Source organism: Taeniopygia guttata, chromosome 5, assembly GCF_048771995.1.
Source record: "Taeniopygia guttata chromosome 5, bTaeGut7.mat, whole genome shotgun sequence".
Taxonomy (NCBI): domain Eukaryota; kingdom Metazoa; phylum Chordata; class Aves; order Passeriformes; family Estrildidae; genus Taeniopygia; species Taeniopygia guttata.
The window spans coordinates 54,232,641-54,250,877 of NC_133030.1; the positions used below are offsets into that span (position 1 = coordinate 54,232,641).

The following is an 18,237-nucleotide window of genomic DNA, read 5'->3' on the forward strand; positions in this document are numbered from 1 at the left end:
TGCCAGTGTTGTGGATCCTGTCCTGCAAGTGTGGCTGCTCCAGTACTGCAGTGCTCTGCAGCGAGTTCCATGGATGTTTTCCTGTAGAGTGGAGTACAGGCAAGAAGATCATAATTTCATTGCAAAGAGGAGACATTCAGACTGTAGAAATGTACTGCTTTAGAATATGCTTAGAAATAAAGCGCAGGTTTAGTAATGTTAGGAAAACTTTCTGCCAGGCAAGAGGAAAATACTGTGCTCCCTCTTCCAACTTGCAGTTCAAACTGTATCTGATTGGAATAGCAGTGGTTAAGCAAATACTAACGTTATTAGACTTGAGTACTGAACATTAAATATGAATATCACTATCAGTAATGATACGTTAATTCATGTTCCTTTTGCACATACAAAGAGCTAAAGTTCTTTGAAAATGGATAATTGTGTACAATAGCACATAAAATATCAGATACATTTCTCCCTGTCTTTAGTATCTGGTAAATATTTTACTGCTCTTGTGTACTTCTATGAGAAACAAATGCTACCGTAGTACAAAGATACAGTAGTACAAAGTTTAAATACTATGTTTAATTTTTATAGCCAGTAGGAATCAACTTGGTCAGCATTCATTCAAGTCCAAATGATCAGATGTTGTGGGCAATTGATAGCAAATGGAATGTCCATGTACGAGTTGGAATTACAGATGAAATGCCTGTAGGCACTGACTGGGAACATGTACCAGGTAAAAATTAATGCATCAGTTCCTTCTTGTTCATGCCATTTTCTCAGTGGTTTTATTTTGTTTAGTTTTTTTCTTGTTGCGTTTTAAATTGGATAGTGACACTTAAATTATTGGGTTTTTTTAATCAAGTGTTTGATAAGGGTTATTTTTTAAAAGGTACCTTCGTTTTACTTAATAACACTGAGTAGTTAACTGGGAGAAGTACAATTTTTTAAATGAATTTCTGATGTGTTATTTCAAGGTGCTGCCACTCAATTAGTAAGTGGTACAGTTCCCTTTCAATTAAAACTAAAGCAGAATTCCTAAGCAGTAGGGAGACTGTTGTACTGGGGGGTTTTGTATTTAATTGTGATATCACATGAGGTTTCTACCTAGATGTGCGTAACAAAAACTTACACTATTTCTCCCATCTTTCTACTAATTCTGTGTGCTGGATATGTTGTGGATTAGGTAATTACACTTTTGCCATGGCCTTTTAATAAAACTAAATTTTGTTTCCTTCTAAGTAACTGTGCATTGATGCTGTCTGCTTTTTAAAGACTTGCCACTGCATTAACTCATGGCACTTAGTTGCAAAGTACTCTTGTGAAGAGGGAGCAGGAGCCCACAATGTCTGTACTATTAACCATTTTTACACAAATTGAGATTGTAATTGTTGGCTTATTCCCCATGTGGTAGTCACACACAGTGGGGGCTCCAAAAGCATGTTATGAAGGTCCTCTAATTGGATGTTGCTTGTGGCTGTGGCCACATAACGAATTATATCCATGTTGGGATAACCCTTATGGTCAATAGATGCAGGGAGTACCAAGCCTGCAGTTAAAAACCTTTTTTTGTTCACCAGTGCTTCATGTAAGAATATATAAAAACTATTATAGTCATGATGTCTGCTCTCTGCAGTACTTTCTGCAGGTGTATTTAGTGTCCAGGACAGCCTGATTATTCCCTGCTCATGTCCAACTCCCTGCAGGTTTGCAGGCCTGCCAGCTGGCTCTGAGTGCCAGGACTGTGTGGGCACGCTGCCCCAACGGAGACGTCGCTCGCCGATACGGCATCACTGACAAGAACCCTGCAGGAGACTACTGGAAGAAGATTCCTGGGAATGTCTCACGTTTAACAGGCAAGTTGGTTCTGCGTCACAGTCTGTCCAAAACATTGTGATGTCTGCTTTGAGCTCTACCTGATGGTGCTCAAGATGACCATATGCAGGGGGAGCCACACACACTGTGTTTCACCAAGGGTGTTTTTATCACATTGGTGAAAACCTTCTCTGGGTATAATTGGGAAAACAGGTCCAAATATTGTTTATTCAGTGTTTAGAATTGGAACCTGCTACTGTAATTAAAAGATGGATAATTTATGCTTTGCAGTGACCCCACTAGATGAACTGTGGGCGATCAGTACTTCAGGATCTCTGCTCCAGCGCCTCACCAAGACCTTTAGCCATGCCCATAGTTTGCAGAAAAATAATGACACCTCTGTTCTGCTTCACCCTGATGATTTGGAAGATGAATGGGAAGTGATATGAAGTCTGTCAAGCTTGTGAAGCAGTGAAAAAACCAGAAGGACAGAATTTCTGTAATGTATGTACAGAATATTGGACCTAAAAGCCGCTCATATTGGACCTGTGATATTAGCACTTTTCTATTGGAAAACTGACCTGTTAAATAGCCCCAGAGCTGTGAGTTCTAATATTTGTTGCATAATCTTTTGGGAGACTCTTTAGGTGTGGCATACTGCAATTGTTATACTGTACTACTGTAAAAGTTCCTTTGGAAATATAACTTTTAACTTAACCTTACTAGCGATGAAAGTGAGTACTTCACAACAGCATGCTACTAATGTACTGATTTTGAGAAGGAATTCTGATGCATTAAATATTTCTCTACAGTGGAAACACTAAGCATTTCTCAATTTCTTCTTGTATTTGGAACTCCATACCATACTGATGGGATCACTCCCTGACTTTTGTACATAATATTTAGAATTCTTTTTCCTTGCAGCATGGAAGAAAATATGGTGAAGTATTTCTTAGTAAGATCTGAGAACATCATGATTCCACAGTATTGTTAGAATGAACTTAGTTTGATCCATTTCCATATGAATAATTGCAAGGCTATACTAACCTTCCATTTCCAGAAATTTTGTTAATAATTTGGCTTCATTCACAAGGTAGAGGTTTGGATTACAGCTAATATCAGGGGGGCTTTTGCCCATTTCTGTAGCCGTCAGGAAGCTGACAGAGTTTTGGGGGTGAGTCCCAGCTTGGAATAAGAAGAGGTCGCTTGTTAAGTTTGTAGTACAAAGCAGGAATGTACAAGGCAGCTTTCATAATTCCTGTTTTGCTGTATTTGTGCCTCCAGCCAGTGCTTTAACATTTGGACTCATATTGTTTTGAGTACCAAACTTAGATCTATTAAGAATAAAATGGTAATTGACAGAATTACCTATATATCCCATTAAAAATTGTGATATTGTGAGAAAATACTTAACAATATTCTGATTTTTAGCTATGTTAGCTAAATTTTGAAGTGTCTTAACAGATGTTGCAACAGAAGTATGTGATGAACTGGGAAGTAACCTAAGTTAATCATTGCAGTTTATTTTTCTTTATACTAAATCTTGTTTGAAAGATACCTCATCTTTTTTAAGCAATAGAATTATAGATGAGAGAACCTGAGTTCAGTATGTAGGCGGAGGAGTTACTTTGTGTTTGTTCTAAGCTTATAAATCATCAGAATGTTTTGAGCAGCTGCTAACCAATACTGTAAAAGAGCCAGCTTCAGGAAGGGCCAAGAGTTGAAAAGTGGGGATGTTTCTGTTTTCAGAATTTAATACAAATGGAAAAGGATGTGTTTTCTTTTTAACCTCTGTTCTTTCAGAATAGTTCATGCATGTACTGCACTAAACTTGGAACAAGCATGGTGCAAGGTGAGAATGTGAATTGGTGGAGAGAGAAATTATGTCTTTTTTTTAGTAGCACTTACAGCATTGCCTGTCAGTTCTCAGTTGAATCTCAGTCCTACAGGAAGGACAGATTTATTTCCCTTTTACAGATTGTTTTCTTCTTTGCTAATCTCATCTCTATACAGAGATTACCCCAGAGGGATTCTTTTAGCCTGTCTGGAAGTGGATGGTAATGGAATCAGCTTGTGAAGTAACCCAGTCTGTTTTTTACAAGCATAGCTTGGTGTCTTGAGGACCCCAAAGAAGCTGAAATTCAGCTTAAAAGTATCTTATGGCAACTCCCGAGTCAATCACTTTGGAGAAAGGACATGAGAAAGAGCAACTTTTCTGTGCCCTCCAAGCACCAGATGCTCAAGTACAATGGCATTATTTAATAGTGACACTTTTGTATTACATTTTTCAGAATCATCTTAGTAATGGTTTGAGCTTGCTAGTTGTTTATTTACTGTATAATACTGTTCCTTGCTATGGTCATTAATATTCAGTTGGTGTCAAGAGCTCTTACATACTACTTTTTAGGGTAGTTTCAACAAAATTAGAATGGTTTTTTTTTTACTTTTACTTCTGTATTTAGGTTTTTGGTTTTGTTTGTGCTTTAAGACAAAGTGCAATAAATTAGATTTTTAAGAAATAAATTACCGTGGTAAGACTCATCTTTTGTGTGATTTACAAGAGAATTCTCTATGTCTGACAGTTGTCTTGTGGTGAAAGACTGTGCCCTAATGTTGCCCCAGAAAACATGGTAATGATAATGTAAGAACCTGAATACTGTGAAGTTTATTTTATCTATTTTTTAAATTGTGACAGGGGTGTCAAGCCAGCAAAATGTTCATCATTCAAGCAAAGACAATTAAACATCTCTCTTTTGAATATTATGCTTGTTGCATTCATATTAGGATAGTCTTGCTGTCATAGAAGTTAAAAATTTCTTTCCTTGCATGCTGAACAAAAAATGCATGTTGAATATTTTAGCTCTCAGTGAAAAATATGCATTTGTGGTTCCAGCTAGAAAATGGTCCAGCAGAAAATGGTGATTGTACCACGTGTGCTGTAGCTGCACCCTTCCTTGAATTATTCATTATCTGAGGACTTCCTGTGTTTCTGACACTTTACTGGAACTGCAGCTGGGGTTTAAAAGAGAACACCTTGGCTTTGCTTCCCAAAAGAAAGAGCTGTTTCCTGGCTGAGTGGGGACCTGGGTAACTTCACACAAGAGAACCTAACAGTGATTAATGAGGCTTCTGACTCTTAAACACATTTCCAGCCCCAGGAATCCTGTTCAGATTCTGTGGCAGGGTCCTTGCTAATTATCATAGCTTTTATGTTGACAAACTGGTTCAGCTGCTTCTCTGACTCCTGCAGGGAAATAGTCTCCTTACTGCACTGGCTCCTTGCTATTATGCAGGAGTAATCCTGATGTCACAGCTTAAGGAAGATGTCTGTGCTGTGTTGTTGTGAAACCAGCTATCTTAAATAGATGAGAAACTCCTTTGTCTCACAGCAATAAAAATAAATAGGATCCTGTTAAATGGTACAGAGAAGGTCTTTCACTAACAGGTGTCAAAGAAAATATACTAATTCCTTAGGTAAGATAGTAGAACTGTTGATATGAAACAGTGGGAAAATTACAATGAGAAGCACTTAATTACGAACTTGGCTCACTGTGTAAACATAGCTTTATTTCTGCAGTACAAAATTTCACAAGACTTCAGCCTCCATTACCTGTTCAAAGAGTGTTTGATGGAATAGACCAGGATCTCCCCTTCTCCCCACACACTTGTGAACATCAGAACCCCATAACTCCCCTACATTACTTTTCATAGATGAGTTCTGCCAAGCATTTCAAAAGCACTTGTGAGTTATTTCAGACTTGTGTGACATTCTGGTTTATATTTTTGCTTTTCTCTTGGAACTCCTTTTAATGAGTGAGCTTTTGCTAGTTGTTTCAGCCAGCTCTGGGTAGATTTCAAGGAACAACCTTGATATACCTTTTCAGTAAATGCTGTTCTGAGTATAAAGGCTTGAAATTCAAGTGCTTGTATGCCTATGGCCTATCCTGGTTAATTAGCAATTAGTGAAGCATAAATTGTTTTTGAAGGTATGGAGGTCTCCTCATTACTTTGGTGTATATTCTCATGTGTCCAGATTTACACTAACTGGCCCTGTCTAAATCCCATCCCTACTGCCAGGAGTAGAGAGGTAAGACTGGATTGAGGATTTCCAGCTGCATTTCCAGCTATAATTCCTCTTGCAGCCTTCCTGAAAGCCAAAGTTACATGTTGGAAAAAGTATTATAGTGGCAAGTAGCTGGGAAAGACTAATGGATCCTGTGCCAAATAAAGTAGATCACCCTGATTTTTTGATAATGACTTATCATAGTTAACCACTCTCACATCAGCAGGACAGAAGAGAACTTGTAATATATAGGACTAGATTTTAATTACTGGAAAGCGAAAGTTGAGTTGAAGTCATTATCTTTTGTGAATTACTACAACCAGAGCTCTACCAATAAAGATTAAAATGTCTGGATGAATGAAATTATCTCCCTAGTCTGCTGAATAGCAATATCTGGGTTTATCAGTTATGGATTTCTCACTGCTTGAAATTGAGATGGGAAGTGAGGTTTGGGTTCAGTGTAGGAAATGTTTTGGAATGTTCTGTGGCTGGTATCACACTAGAAGCCGAGTGAAATTACCATGATGATTCCTTTAGCCTTTGAGTCCGTCTGACTTGAAATCTATTTAAATATATCCATCAAACTGTTGTATTAGCCATAAGGTTAAAATCCTGCTTGATACTAAGTGGAAGAAAAAAAGCATAGAAAAATAAAGATCTGTTTGAGAATCTTTGTGTTCTTATGGATGGTGGACTTTTTATATATGTATATGCACATACATAAAAGCTTTGATTTCTGATCTGTAAAAGCTGCTAACAATGATAATAAAATACCAAAAATGTGCTAAATCTTCCAAACTGAAAAATGCCCTTTCCATTTTGGCCCTCAGAAATTACTTCTAAATACAGGGATTTTTATAGGCTGTGATTTCAATGAAGGAATTGAATAGTACACAGTTGAATATCACTGAGTGGAGCTGCAGATTGGAATTAATCTCTCAAACATTATTCACCATTTCTGATCTGAAGAAACCAGTGACTTGTTTTTCCATTTTAATATACTTTTCTCATAACCTCAGCTGAGATACACTTAGAGCAGATAAAGGAAGGGGACTTCCATTTACAACACTTGTTTTGAATCTCATATCCAGAGAAAATGTACCTAAGGATGTGTACAGAATCTTACTAACGTCCTGTACTTACCAACTTGGGTTTGCACAAGTGACTGTGCTTTATTTGTATTCAGTGGACATGCTGTCTAATCAGTGTGGAGAGCCTTTGCCAAGAACTCTCTGCTGTTAAGAGTGTGCAGAAGTATCTTGTGTATGGAATGGAGAAGTGACACAGGTGTTAACATCTCTTGAAGCATAAAATGAGAATACTCAACAGATGACTCCTTGCTGAGGCTGTCACGCTGCTGTATTTTTCCCTAAATGTGGGCTGGATGAATTTAGCTAAGCTCTGTTGGGTCAGGTGAAAGATCAAGCTAACTAGATCTCTCCCAGAAAAAAAAAGGCTGGGAGGAAAGTTCCAGGGAGGCCCCCAGCACAATTCCTGGCATGTGTGCCTCGCTACAGAGCAGGGGGATGTACCATAGAGAATAAATTTGCTTGAGCTGCAGGGGAAAAACTGCAACTGCCAGCAAGAAACCCCACAATCCCTGGTTGTTCTAGGGAACAGACCAGCCAGCTGATCATGGGAAGTGCAAAGTAAGTAGGGTAATTGCTAGAATGACTGAGATGTTACTTGCTCAGCTCCCACGCTTGTCTTGCTAAATCCGTTTTGTGCCTCAACAGATGGTCTAAGGTCTGTTCCCTCTGGAGCTGCACCCAGCACTGCAAATTTGGGGATAAAAATATGTGAAGCAATGGACCTGCACTTTGTTCCATAGTGCTGTGGTGAAAGTCAGACCTTTTGAGTTAAGGAGAACATGGTAAATGATCAGTGTAACACTTTGAAATAACAAGTTTAGCACTGTTGGTTCTCTTAGTAATTGCTGGAATAATAACGCTGACCTTGTTAAATATTAACATTGATGCCATAGGTATCATAGGTACTTATGTAGGAGGTCTTTTGGGCTTTAGGTCTCATTAGCTGATTACTTAAATACTGCCAACATGGGCCCTGTTTAAAACAACAACAAAAAACATCTGAAACGTGATTGTCTCTGCTTGGAATGGATGCATTGGGGAACTGAATCTCCTTGCTTTTAAGGCCTGTTGATGGCTTTTCATACTGTTCTTTGCTTAGTGGGTAGATCACTTTCCTGTCCTTTCATGCGTTTACATGATGCCCATATAGAGCAAATCCTTTGAGGAAAACACAGGCAATTGAGTGTCTTGTAGGGCACCTCCTTTCCTTCCTCCCCATCTTGCCACTTCTAATTGCTGTAGGATGGGAGTTGAGGTCCAGGGATGTAGTGAAGCAGCTCCTTCTACTTCAACTTCAGTTTTAATGAAAAAACAAAGCTTAAATCAGCAGGGTTTTGTGTCATCTTTAACCTTGTCTTTGGTCCTCTGCAGCATGCTTTCCACCATTGCTGGCTGTTGCAATATAGTGACTTCTTAAACCTGATTTTAATAGAAGACTTTTGAGATGGAAGGTAACAGATGTTTTGGTTTTTCCTTAAATGGGTGAGAGGTGCCATATTTTTCCAGATGAGTTTCGAAGCATACCAAGCAAGGTGAGCTCAGCTTTCACTTAAAAGGCCATGCTTCATTCAATCCCTGAGTGTCACAATCATACAGCCAGTGATTTTCAGGGCCACTTTTAGAAGCAGGTTGGCATCTACCTTGCTGTCAGCTTCAGGGACCTTAAGAAAAACAGTGTCTCTGCAGAACTGTACTGCCAAGAGCCCAAACTTCAGAGTCTCCCTCAGCACATTTGTTCTGGGCAGTGTGGACAGGCTCATAGGATCCCCTGACTGGTGAGTTCTGCCAGCTTCTGCGGGGCATAAGAGGAATCTTTAGCAGATCAGGACAAATAAATGTGTGGTTTCTTAGGTCTGTCTCTTGCTTTAAGTCTAGGGTACCCTGCTAGAGTTCCCAAAGTCAGACAGGGTGGAACACATCAGAACAAGAGACACAAAATTGCATCCCTGGTAAGTTGTTATTACAAATACAACTTTGTTCATGCTCTCTCAGAGTGAATTTTACCAAATTTCATTCAGTTTTTAATTTTAAAAGTTAAATGTTGAGGGGAGCAGTGCAGCCCATATTGTATCTACCATCTACAATTATCTTAGGACATTGGGTGACAGTGATGCTCCACAAGTAACCCATCTCTGACCTTGAGATGGATACTTTTAAAATCCACTGTCTAATGGACCCAAAAATTTGGCCTCTCACCCAGATGATTTGCAAATTATTATCCTGTTTGCATTTTGCATTCAAGATTCTCACTTTTTATTACTCTCAGTTTTACAAGTACAGCTTGTTCAGAGTGAGTAGATTTAAAATAGCTATTCCCAAATTCTTGAGTGGGTTGACCTGGGTCACCACTGAAACTTCCTTGTAGATTTTCCTGCACTTTTTCCATCTAGTTTTTAATAGAAAGCACCACAGTAGTTGTAGGCTTCTGTAAACAAATGTGGTCCACTTGGCAGTGCCTGATGAAGCATTTTGGAGAATCACTGCTCCAGAAACACCGCTGCAGTGGGAATATGAGCATTGCATTCACCTCCAAAAAAAAAAAAAAAGACAAGAAATCTGAGTTTATTTTTGTTAGCACTGGTATTGTTGATCTCTTGACTTATATTCAGCTGTTTTCTGAATAGCAGATTAGGAATATACGGATTCAGTTGTCATGTAAAGCTCAGGAAATACTGGCCACAGTTATAACTATGATGATTAGGAGAAAAACAAAACAATTTTTTTTTACTATTTTGAAAAAAATATTTTGTGAAAGCACAGCCAGGGAAGTAGGGAATACTGGAATGCTTGTATTTCCTATTTAGTCCTATTGATGGCAAAGCTCTCACTTCAACAGACCCTGGATAGGCTTCAGGAACATTATTAGTAGGCTTTGCCATATAACATCTCTGGAGGCAACTCTCCTTATATTCAGCTAAGTAAGATGTTTTTGGAAGCCATCCCAGGCAAGTGATTTTGCAAAATAAGTGGATCTTCTTTCTATAATGTGATAGTCTTTCTTTTTTGGCAGTGACTCGTAAAAATTTAATATGGATGACATTTGGGGAAGGAACCATCTTTTTTTCCCCCTCTCTTTATCCCAATGTCTCTGCTGTAGTCCGCACAAGTAAGGAGTATCTTTGGAAGCCATTTTTTGCCACTGGTTGGGAAATAGGAGCATATCTTTCCAAAAGATAGTCAAGTCAAGGAGGCCTGTGGTAGTAGTTTAGTGTAGTATTTGCAGTTTTGTTCCTGGTTTGGGGTGAAGTCTTGCATTGCATAGTGCTAATGTAACTTTGCTTCCCTCTGATACTGATGTGTTCACATCAAGGTTACTGCAAACAGCTGGAAGCACCCAAATTTCAGAAAGAACATTCTGAGAAAACCAGTATGAGCAGAGATAATGCTCCCCCTTGGGAAGGGGGGCAGGGATGGGAGGGAAAGAGCCTTGAAAGAATACCTACCTTAATGTGTGGTTGCTAGGGTGAGTAGAAGTACAATGCTGATTTCAGGGACTGTTGAAAAGAGTAATTCTGACCTGTGGAAGATGAATGAGGAAAGAAGAAACAGGCTTAAAAGCAGGAAGCATTTCTTTATCATAAGACTTATTAGGTTGTGCTGTTGTCAGGAAATGGTCACAGTTCCATTGCACGAAGCATTTAATATTGGACAAAGGGACCAAACTCTGTAATTATATAAAAGAATAAGAACATCTATCTGTCAGAGCCATTTAATGTTCTGTTGCTTTGCTTGATTCTTTTATGTAGGTGGTATCACCTTATTTTCACTTCTTAAAGTACTTTTATGTCCCTTCGTGTTCTGCTGGGTAGATCTGAATGATGTTAGCAGAAAGTCAGGAATTCTGAAGGTGGAGAATGAGTGCATCTTCCTTTGATGTCATTTTCACAGAATGACAGAACATTAAGAGTTGGAAGGGACCCACAAGGATCATCGAGTCCAACTCATGCATGAATGGCCTGTGCAGTCATTTGGTGCTGTGAACACACAGCAGTTTTGCACATCAGTCCTCCAGCACTTCTCTTATCCATGAGAACATTCAGGGTTTATTGATGGCCTCTGTGAAAACAGTACTTTTTATTATAGAAGAGGCTAAAAATCAGTGCCACCAACAGGTTCATAACATGTGACATCACCTGTAATAGATGTAACATATCTGGGGGTTGGGTTTGTCTTTTTATTTTCAGAATCAGTATGTCACAAATGTAAATAAGAACTATTCCTTTGACCACTGATGATTTGACATTACAACAATACGGGGGACTTATAAAAGGCAAATGGTTAGACTTGTGTAATAAATATATTTTTGTTAATCTCTAGTTGCTGGTTCCAATAGTCTTTCTTCACAGAGGTGATCTCTCCAGAAGTGGATGCTAATGTGTAGTATCAGTCTTTGACTTCAGCAGGCCTGAGCTGACCCTTTTATTTATTACCTGGTCATTTTCCCCAAACCCAGATATCTCATGTATTTATTGTGGTAAATCAGTAGTAAACTTATCTTTACCTAAAGGCAGATTGAGAAGGAGAGCAAGCTAGCAGGAAAGAGGAACTGAAGGTTTGCTGCTGACAGAGTGACTGGTCAGGCAGTTCCCAAAGGCTGCTCAGAAAGGAGCAAATCAGAGTGGTCAGTGAGTGAGGTGACCCTCACTGCCCAGTTCAGGAGGATGTCAGGCACTGAGCTTACACTGAGGGTGTGGGTTTGAGAGTAGCATGATGGGCAGATACATCCTACAGCAACAGCAACGTGAGCCACAAACCAGTAGAGTTATGTTTTCCCATTAACCCATGAAGATCTATGTTGCAGAGGTTTGGGAACTAGGAACACAGGTAGAAATGCCAGAAGCACTGTGCCAGTTTCATGTTTTGATACCACAAAGAGCATGGGTTTTCTTTACGGTCAGAGCTCAAGACTTACTGTCACAGGGGGTGCAGCCTTTCTGACAGCTGAGCTAAAATTCATTGGCTTGAGTAGCCAAACTTGCTTTTTTCTTCACAGAGAACAGCTAACAGAATTAGGACATGCCTTTCTGCCACACTGTATTTAATGTCAAGGTCACCTGTGGTCAACGTGGGATTAAACCAGCATGTTTGGTATGTGTCCCATCATCAAGGGTGTATCCTATAGAGTGAGCTGCAGTGTCAGGTTTGGATCTGAGTAAAGCTTCAGTGTAGTCTAATTAATGAATAGGGCCTGGTAAGGTCACAGTCCAAAGCAGGGATTTGGTTACATAAATTTCTATGCTTTTGTTTTAATAGGGAGTCTACACAAGATTTGTTTGGTATCTGAGCAACCAGTTTCTAAAGCATCAAATCCCAAGTAGGAGGCAGGAAAGGCTTCTTTTGATTCTGGAACAAAAGACTTCCGAATACCCTCTTAGCTCTATGTCCTTGGTTTGGTACAGCACAGTGCCACTTCCCATGCATGAACTGCAAATGCTGAAAAGGTGAATAGATGCAGATCCAGACTACCAGCTGGGACTTATTACCTCCCAGAGTGAGTACTCAGTGCTGCTTAGCACCCTCTGAAAGGCACAGATTTGCTCAGCAGAGCTTTTCTTTCTGAGCTGGAGGTGGGCAGTCAAGCTCTGTGTCAGTTCTTGCCTCTTCTGTTTGGCTCTAGCTTGGAAAATTACTCCCTCACTGTCAGGGCTAGCAAAGTCATTTGTTCCCCATTTTTCCTCCCCCATCATTCAGCTGAAGTGGAAAGAGGATAGGAACACACGAGAGTCGTGCTGTTAGAGCAGAGCATTGTGGTTCTGTCTTTAGCCCCACGGGGCTCAGATGTGCAGCAGAAACACCTGCCAGACAACCCCGAGGCTGCTACCAGCAAAAATGCTGTTTGCAGGTACTGCTGCAAGGACTACTGCAGGACAAGGTCTGCTGCTATCTGGTTTGTGTTCTGAGGGCCTGGGGGATTTGAGGAGTTAAAGGCTGCTGTGGTGGCCATGGCAGGGCAATACTGAGCCAGAGACCTCTGGTGATAAGAATATTTGCAGATATTACTGATAAGAATGTTTGCTGATGTTACTCAGGAAAAGCTTGACCTCAGAAGCTGGAATTTAGCTGCTCTATGTCTCTCTAAACTGGCAAAAGGAGATGTGCTGTGGGTTGGCTGTTCATCACACGGGCAGTGGCTCAGTAGCACAGGCATAGTGTTACTAGTTGGGTCTAAGCCTGTGTGTAAGCACAGCTGGTGCCATGTGGTACCAAAGGAACTCAGGTTCTCACTGCTCTCATGGTACAAGTGTTGTGGTGCTTGGTCCAGTGTCTGCCTGCCCATGCTGTCTTCCCAAAGCCCCAGGTGCCTCCTACTCTGTGCTTCCACAGGGACCTGGTGTCACTGAGGAGCTGGGGCTCACCCAGTCTCTTGAGCACTGAAGGACAGCTTGGATGCTCTCTGCCCATTGCCATGCTGGTGGTGTGCTTCCCGTGCATCCTGAGAGCAGGGCTCTAAGTGCTGCAAGGGGTCAGTGGCTGATAAGAGTCGTGGGACAGGCTGTGCTGGAGAGAGAACTTTATTCCTGACAGAAAGAATGGAGGGTGGAGTGCCTCTTTGTGCACACCCAGTCTGGGGTGCCGACTCTCTCTCATAGAGACCAGACTGACTGGAGCAAAGCAATATGAGGAAACACACCTGGAGTCTTTCACCTAGAGCTTGATACCACAGCCCTGACTGATGGGATGGTACCTTGCTGACCTGTCATGAAGGTTGGAGGCTGATGCTGGATGTGAATTGCTTGTCTCTGGCCAGGGTGTTGTACACAGCTCCAACACCTCACCTGATGTTCTCCATAGTGAAGGCAGCCTGGGTGATGTGTAGCTGGCATTTCACTTTGAAGGAAATTACCTTGTTTTATCCTTCAAAATATTCTACCTGCTGAGTGACTCAGTGAGTGACTCACCTGCTCTGCCTTCCCAGCAGCTCTTACCTCAGGGCTGTCTCAGAAGATGTTTTTCTGTCAGGGTGTTCGTGGTCTAACCACAGCCCTGATGCTGCTGCTGGCAGGGAAAATGAGGCAGCAGCAAAGCTGAGTCAAACCTTGGGCATCTGTAGGAGGAGGCAAACCCAAGGGAGTGCCACATTCTTCCCACTGGCATGAGAGTGTTTTTCCCAGAGCACTGAGAGCTCTGCCATGGTTCTCTGGCCCTACAGTGCTTTCAGCAGTTTTCCTCAGCTCTGGGGCCCTTAAGGTCCCAGCCCTGCTCCTGCTGGGAGAGCCTGCAGATAGTGCAAAGTGATGTGCCCCTCTCCTCACAGAAAAAGTGGACAAGCTATTGTTCATATCCACTCCTTTACCAGCTGGGGAATTTTATCCAGCCTGCCTTTGGCCACAGTCCTGACTGGGCATGGCATTAGCAAGGGACTGAAATCAGTGTGAGAATCTGCATCCCTCTGTCTTGTCACCTTGAGTCACTAACCATCAATAGCTTTCCCTATTGCAGGAGTGGGAGAGAGCAGGAGAGCCCTAGCAGATGGTTTTAGAGGAAAGCATGCTCAGAAACTAAGCTCCTCAAGGGATTTCATTCTCTCTCTTACTGTGAGTTAGAAATTACTTATCTTTTTAGGCTTTGCTTTAAAATGCTGCTGTCACACTGCGACACAAAATAACTCACAGAAGTAGGCTAGATGTAAAAGCAAAGAAAAAGAACTTTAAAATGTAAACTTTATTTTCTGACTCCACTATATATACATTTTCTGACTCCACTATATATACAATAGCAAAAATGACAGTGGATTGGAGGGTGAAACTGCCATCTCTCCAACCACACTGGTTAAATTAACAGTTCATCAATTCTCTCTACCCACAAAGGATGTAAAACAATCATTATTTACATGAACGTGCATAAGAAAACTCAGTTAAAACATGTAAATATCAGAAGGTATAGGAACTTTTAGAAGAACTTTAAAGCTCTCAAAAGAACAGGGCAACATACTGCCTCAAACATTGTCAGGAAAACGGCATCACATTAAAAATACAATGTGATGTAGTATCTGTTTATTGCAATTTACTTGCGTGACTAAAAAGAAAAACCCCTAATGATTATAAAATAAAGTCTGAATATTAAGAGCGTGATGACAGAAAACACCCCTTACATCAAACCAGTAATTACCACTGGGACTGGAACAAAGGAGCAGAGGGACAATTTTGGGCAAAGCTGCTTTGCTGGCTGAGAGAGAAGATGGGTCTGCCCAGTCTTCCAAACAGAGTCAAGGTCTGTGTACACAGCCTGGTCACTGCTGGGAGGACAGTCCATTTGCCCTCAGAGCCATGAGACTGTGGGACAGGAGCTGTGGCACTCACAGCAAACCATGCAGGGAGGGTGCTGCCTTCCTCACAGCTGGAAGCTGCTCCCTGTCCTGGCTGAGCCAAGCCCTTTCTGCCTGGAAGTCTCTGTCCTCCTTGGCCTCTTTGCACTGCTTTCCTTTCCTGGGAAGGACTTGGCTAGCATTAATTGTTCATCCCCCTGTTGAGGTCCATGGAATGTATTGCCCTTGTGGCTGCCTTAGCTGGGGAGCACAGGGAAGGGGCGACAGGTCCATGGTCACCCCTCATATCCCAGGCATGCAGGTGTCTTGCCATGGCTCCTGAAGTGGAAAATTGAGCTTTTCAGGCCTTATTTGCTTTCCTGAAGGAGAAGTGTTGATTTGTTCTGCTTCCCATTAGATTTTCAGTACAGAGAATGTAACCTTACAATGGCTGGAGAGTCTGGAGCTCACACAGGATCCTCAGTTACTGGCTCAGACTTACTAAAACCTTGTTCAGAAAGCTGAAGTGTGGGAGAGATCAAAGTCCCTCTCTGCCTTCCTTGCTCCTCTGCCTCTCTGCTTGCTGATTCGGATCCATTTTATTTAACTCTCACATTTGTATTAGGAAAATAATATTTTTTCTTACAGAATAAGGAGGCAGAGTTGATGTCAGGGGATGATTTGGGATTTAGGGACAGACGAGAGATCAAGGTTAGCTGGATGGAAACTTTGTTTGGCTCAGCTACAGGCTCTTCAGAGAGCCTTGGATGCACCACAGTTAGAAAATCAATAAAGTAAAGTTGGATTTAAAACAGATACTGTAAATCAATCAGATGTGATAAGCTCAACATAAGAACTGCTGGCCTGGGTCATTAGATAACCAGGCTCTCCTGGCTTTAGCAGTAATTCCCAAACATTATGAAATTCTCTTTGTTTGAGGCCTCTGAAATTAGCTTTGTTGATTTATGTGATTTTTTTCATTTATTGACTAAACCACTGGGCAAACTGATACTGGTAATTTCAGAAGTCATCAGGGCAAGTGGGGGCAATCTTTGTACCCCAGCTGAACTTGGTTCCATTTCTTGTAGCAGCAGGGAGGGATCTCTTATGCTTTTGCAAACTGTATTTGTGTTTCCTGACGAGTTAGGTTTTGTGGGGGAGCTCAGCTCCTTCCACTCTTGTGCTACACGTGCACCTGTACCTGTGTGGTGGCAAGAGCAGGAGTAAATCAGTGCCAGCAGCAGCCTTGCAGCACCATGGAGGAGATTCTTGGTAATAGAGGATAATTGGATGTGGCCTGAGCAAGTCATAAGCAGAACTTCCTTTTCACACGTTGCAGGTGTAGGAGGAGACACCACTGAAACCAGCCTGGGAATGAATGGTTATGTAGCCTCAGACACGTGCTGACACCAAGCTGGGATGCAAGTACTGTTATTAACTCAGATCTTAGGAAACTTGGTTTGCAAGGATTTACAGTGCTCTTTAAATATTAAGCACATGGCACAAGTGCCTTGTTTGCCTGGATGGGATGATGCAATGCACAAGGATGTGCTGATGTCAGTAGATTTCTTACACTGCAAATCAAAAACCCATATGGCTTGAACACCAGACATAGGACAAATAGGAAATTAGGAAACAAACCTGGCACCCTGGCCCCTTTCTAGTCTCTGTCTTTCTTTGCCTCTATGCCAGGGTAAAGGAAAACTGTTAAAGAGCACAAACCCATCTTTTAAACAAGTTACTCAAAATTACAATAGACTTCATCTCCTTCAGCAGACTCTAGGCAGGCTAAATTTTGGGAATGGCAAAGAGGAGCCAGTTGCAGAGTCAAAACTAACTCAGTACTTCCTCCTTCCCCTTGCTTTCTGAATGTTAGTGTTTAAGGCCTTTTTTACCTGCCACAGCAAATAAAGCCACTTTGGACTACGAGGTGGGTAGTATATGAATATTTTGGTTTGAAAGTGCTTGAGCAGCCCATGGGATGTATTTTTTATCTTTCATCACTGTTTCCTGACAGAAGGTAGTTTTTTAGAGGACTGACTGTAACCAAGCTTTTCAGGAATGCTGGTTCTGTCTGGTGTCTTGCAAGCTTTTGGAAAGCATTTTCTGTGGATGAGTAATTTTCCATATGTGACAACATTAAGCTGTGCAGGTAAGATGGAAACTTTTAAGTTTTATCTCCTTACCCCTCTGCTCCCAGGGTGTTAGGACTTTGTGAATCTTCTTTTCCACACATTTGTGGCCAGCTTTCTGGCTCTAGCACCACAGTTCTCCTGTACAGTGACATAATCACTGTCCCTGATTGTTTTATCAAGCTTGGCATTTCTTGGTACTTTTGTTGGTAGCCTTCTCCAAGAGATGGAAACATGAACAGGCTGTGGAGCCTGCACCCCACTGTGCCCTAAAGGTGGCAGAAGACAGAGATGCGCTGGCAGGTCAGTCTGAGGAAAGATGGTGCTGCTATTGCTTGGTCTATAAACAAAAGACTTCTGTTTCCAATGCCAAGAAGCCCCTGCCTTTTTCCAAGCTGTGACTCTGTCTGAAAAACAAGCCTGGACCCAGCTGGGTGAGGGATCCGTGTGCTCACCGGCGCATTTTGCCCACAGCTCCTCTCCAGATGAAGCATGGCAGACATCAACGAGCCACACACAGCGAGGGCTGTTGGTGACCTTGGGCAGAGCCACCCCAGCGTGGGCTTGGCACCGAGTCTGCCTCCTGTCCCAGAGTAGCAGGAAGGGCACAGCACCCAGCTGCCTTTGCAGCCATTGCCACACGTTGAGGGGATCAGCTCTGTTTGTTGAAATGGATTACCCCAGAGCTGGTGGGAGGGCTCCAGAGAGTCACTGGGCAGCCTTTACACTGGTGTTTTGTTCAAGGCCTCATTTGGAGGTGTAGGATATCCTGCCCAGCCTGTTGTGCTGTTCCAGTGTGTAATTGCTCTCACAGCTTGGGAGCAGGAGCGTTTTCCTGCAGTTCAACCAAGTGCCCCCTACTGCTGAATCTCGTTCTGTCTTTGTCAGCAGAGCTGGTAAACATTCTGT

General features: G+C 41.8%; 1 protein-coding gene across 6 annotated transcripts in view; it reads left to right on the forward strand.

The window, feature by feature from the left end:
- TECPR2 (tectonin beta-propeller repeat containing 2) overlaps positions 1 to 4,320 on the forward strand; it is a 42,719-nt gene extending 38,399 nt beyond the window's left edge. For 4 of the 6 annotated variants that reach the window (XM_072930440.1, XM_072930443.1, XM_072930441.1 and 1 more), the window contains exons 19-20: positions 577 to 718; positions 1,689 to 1,894. In XM_072930440.1, the coding sequence (XP_072786541.1) occupies positions 577 to 718; positions 1,689 to 1,879 (333 nt within the window). In that variant the 3' untranslated portion in view covers positions 1,880 to 1,894. Of the gene's footprint in view, positions 1 to 576; positions 719 to 1,688; positions 1,895 to 2,088 lie in introns of those variants that run through there. The other 2 variants (XM_030275014.4, XM_041716312.2) reach the window with 2 other exon arrangements.
- Positions 4,321 to 18,237: the final 13,917 nt, after the last annotated feature.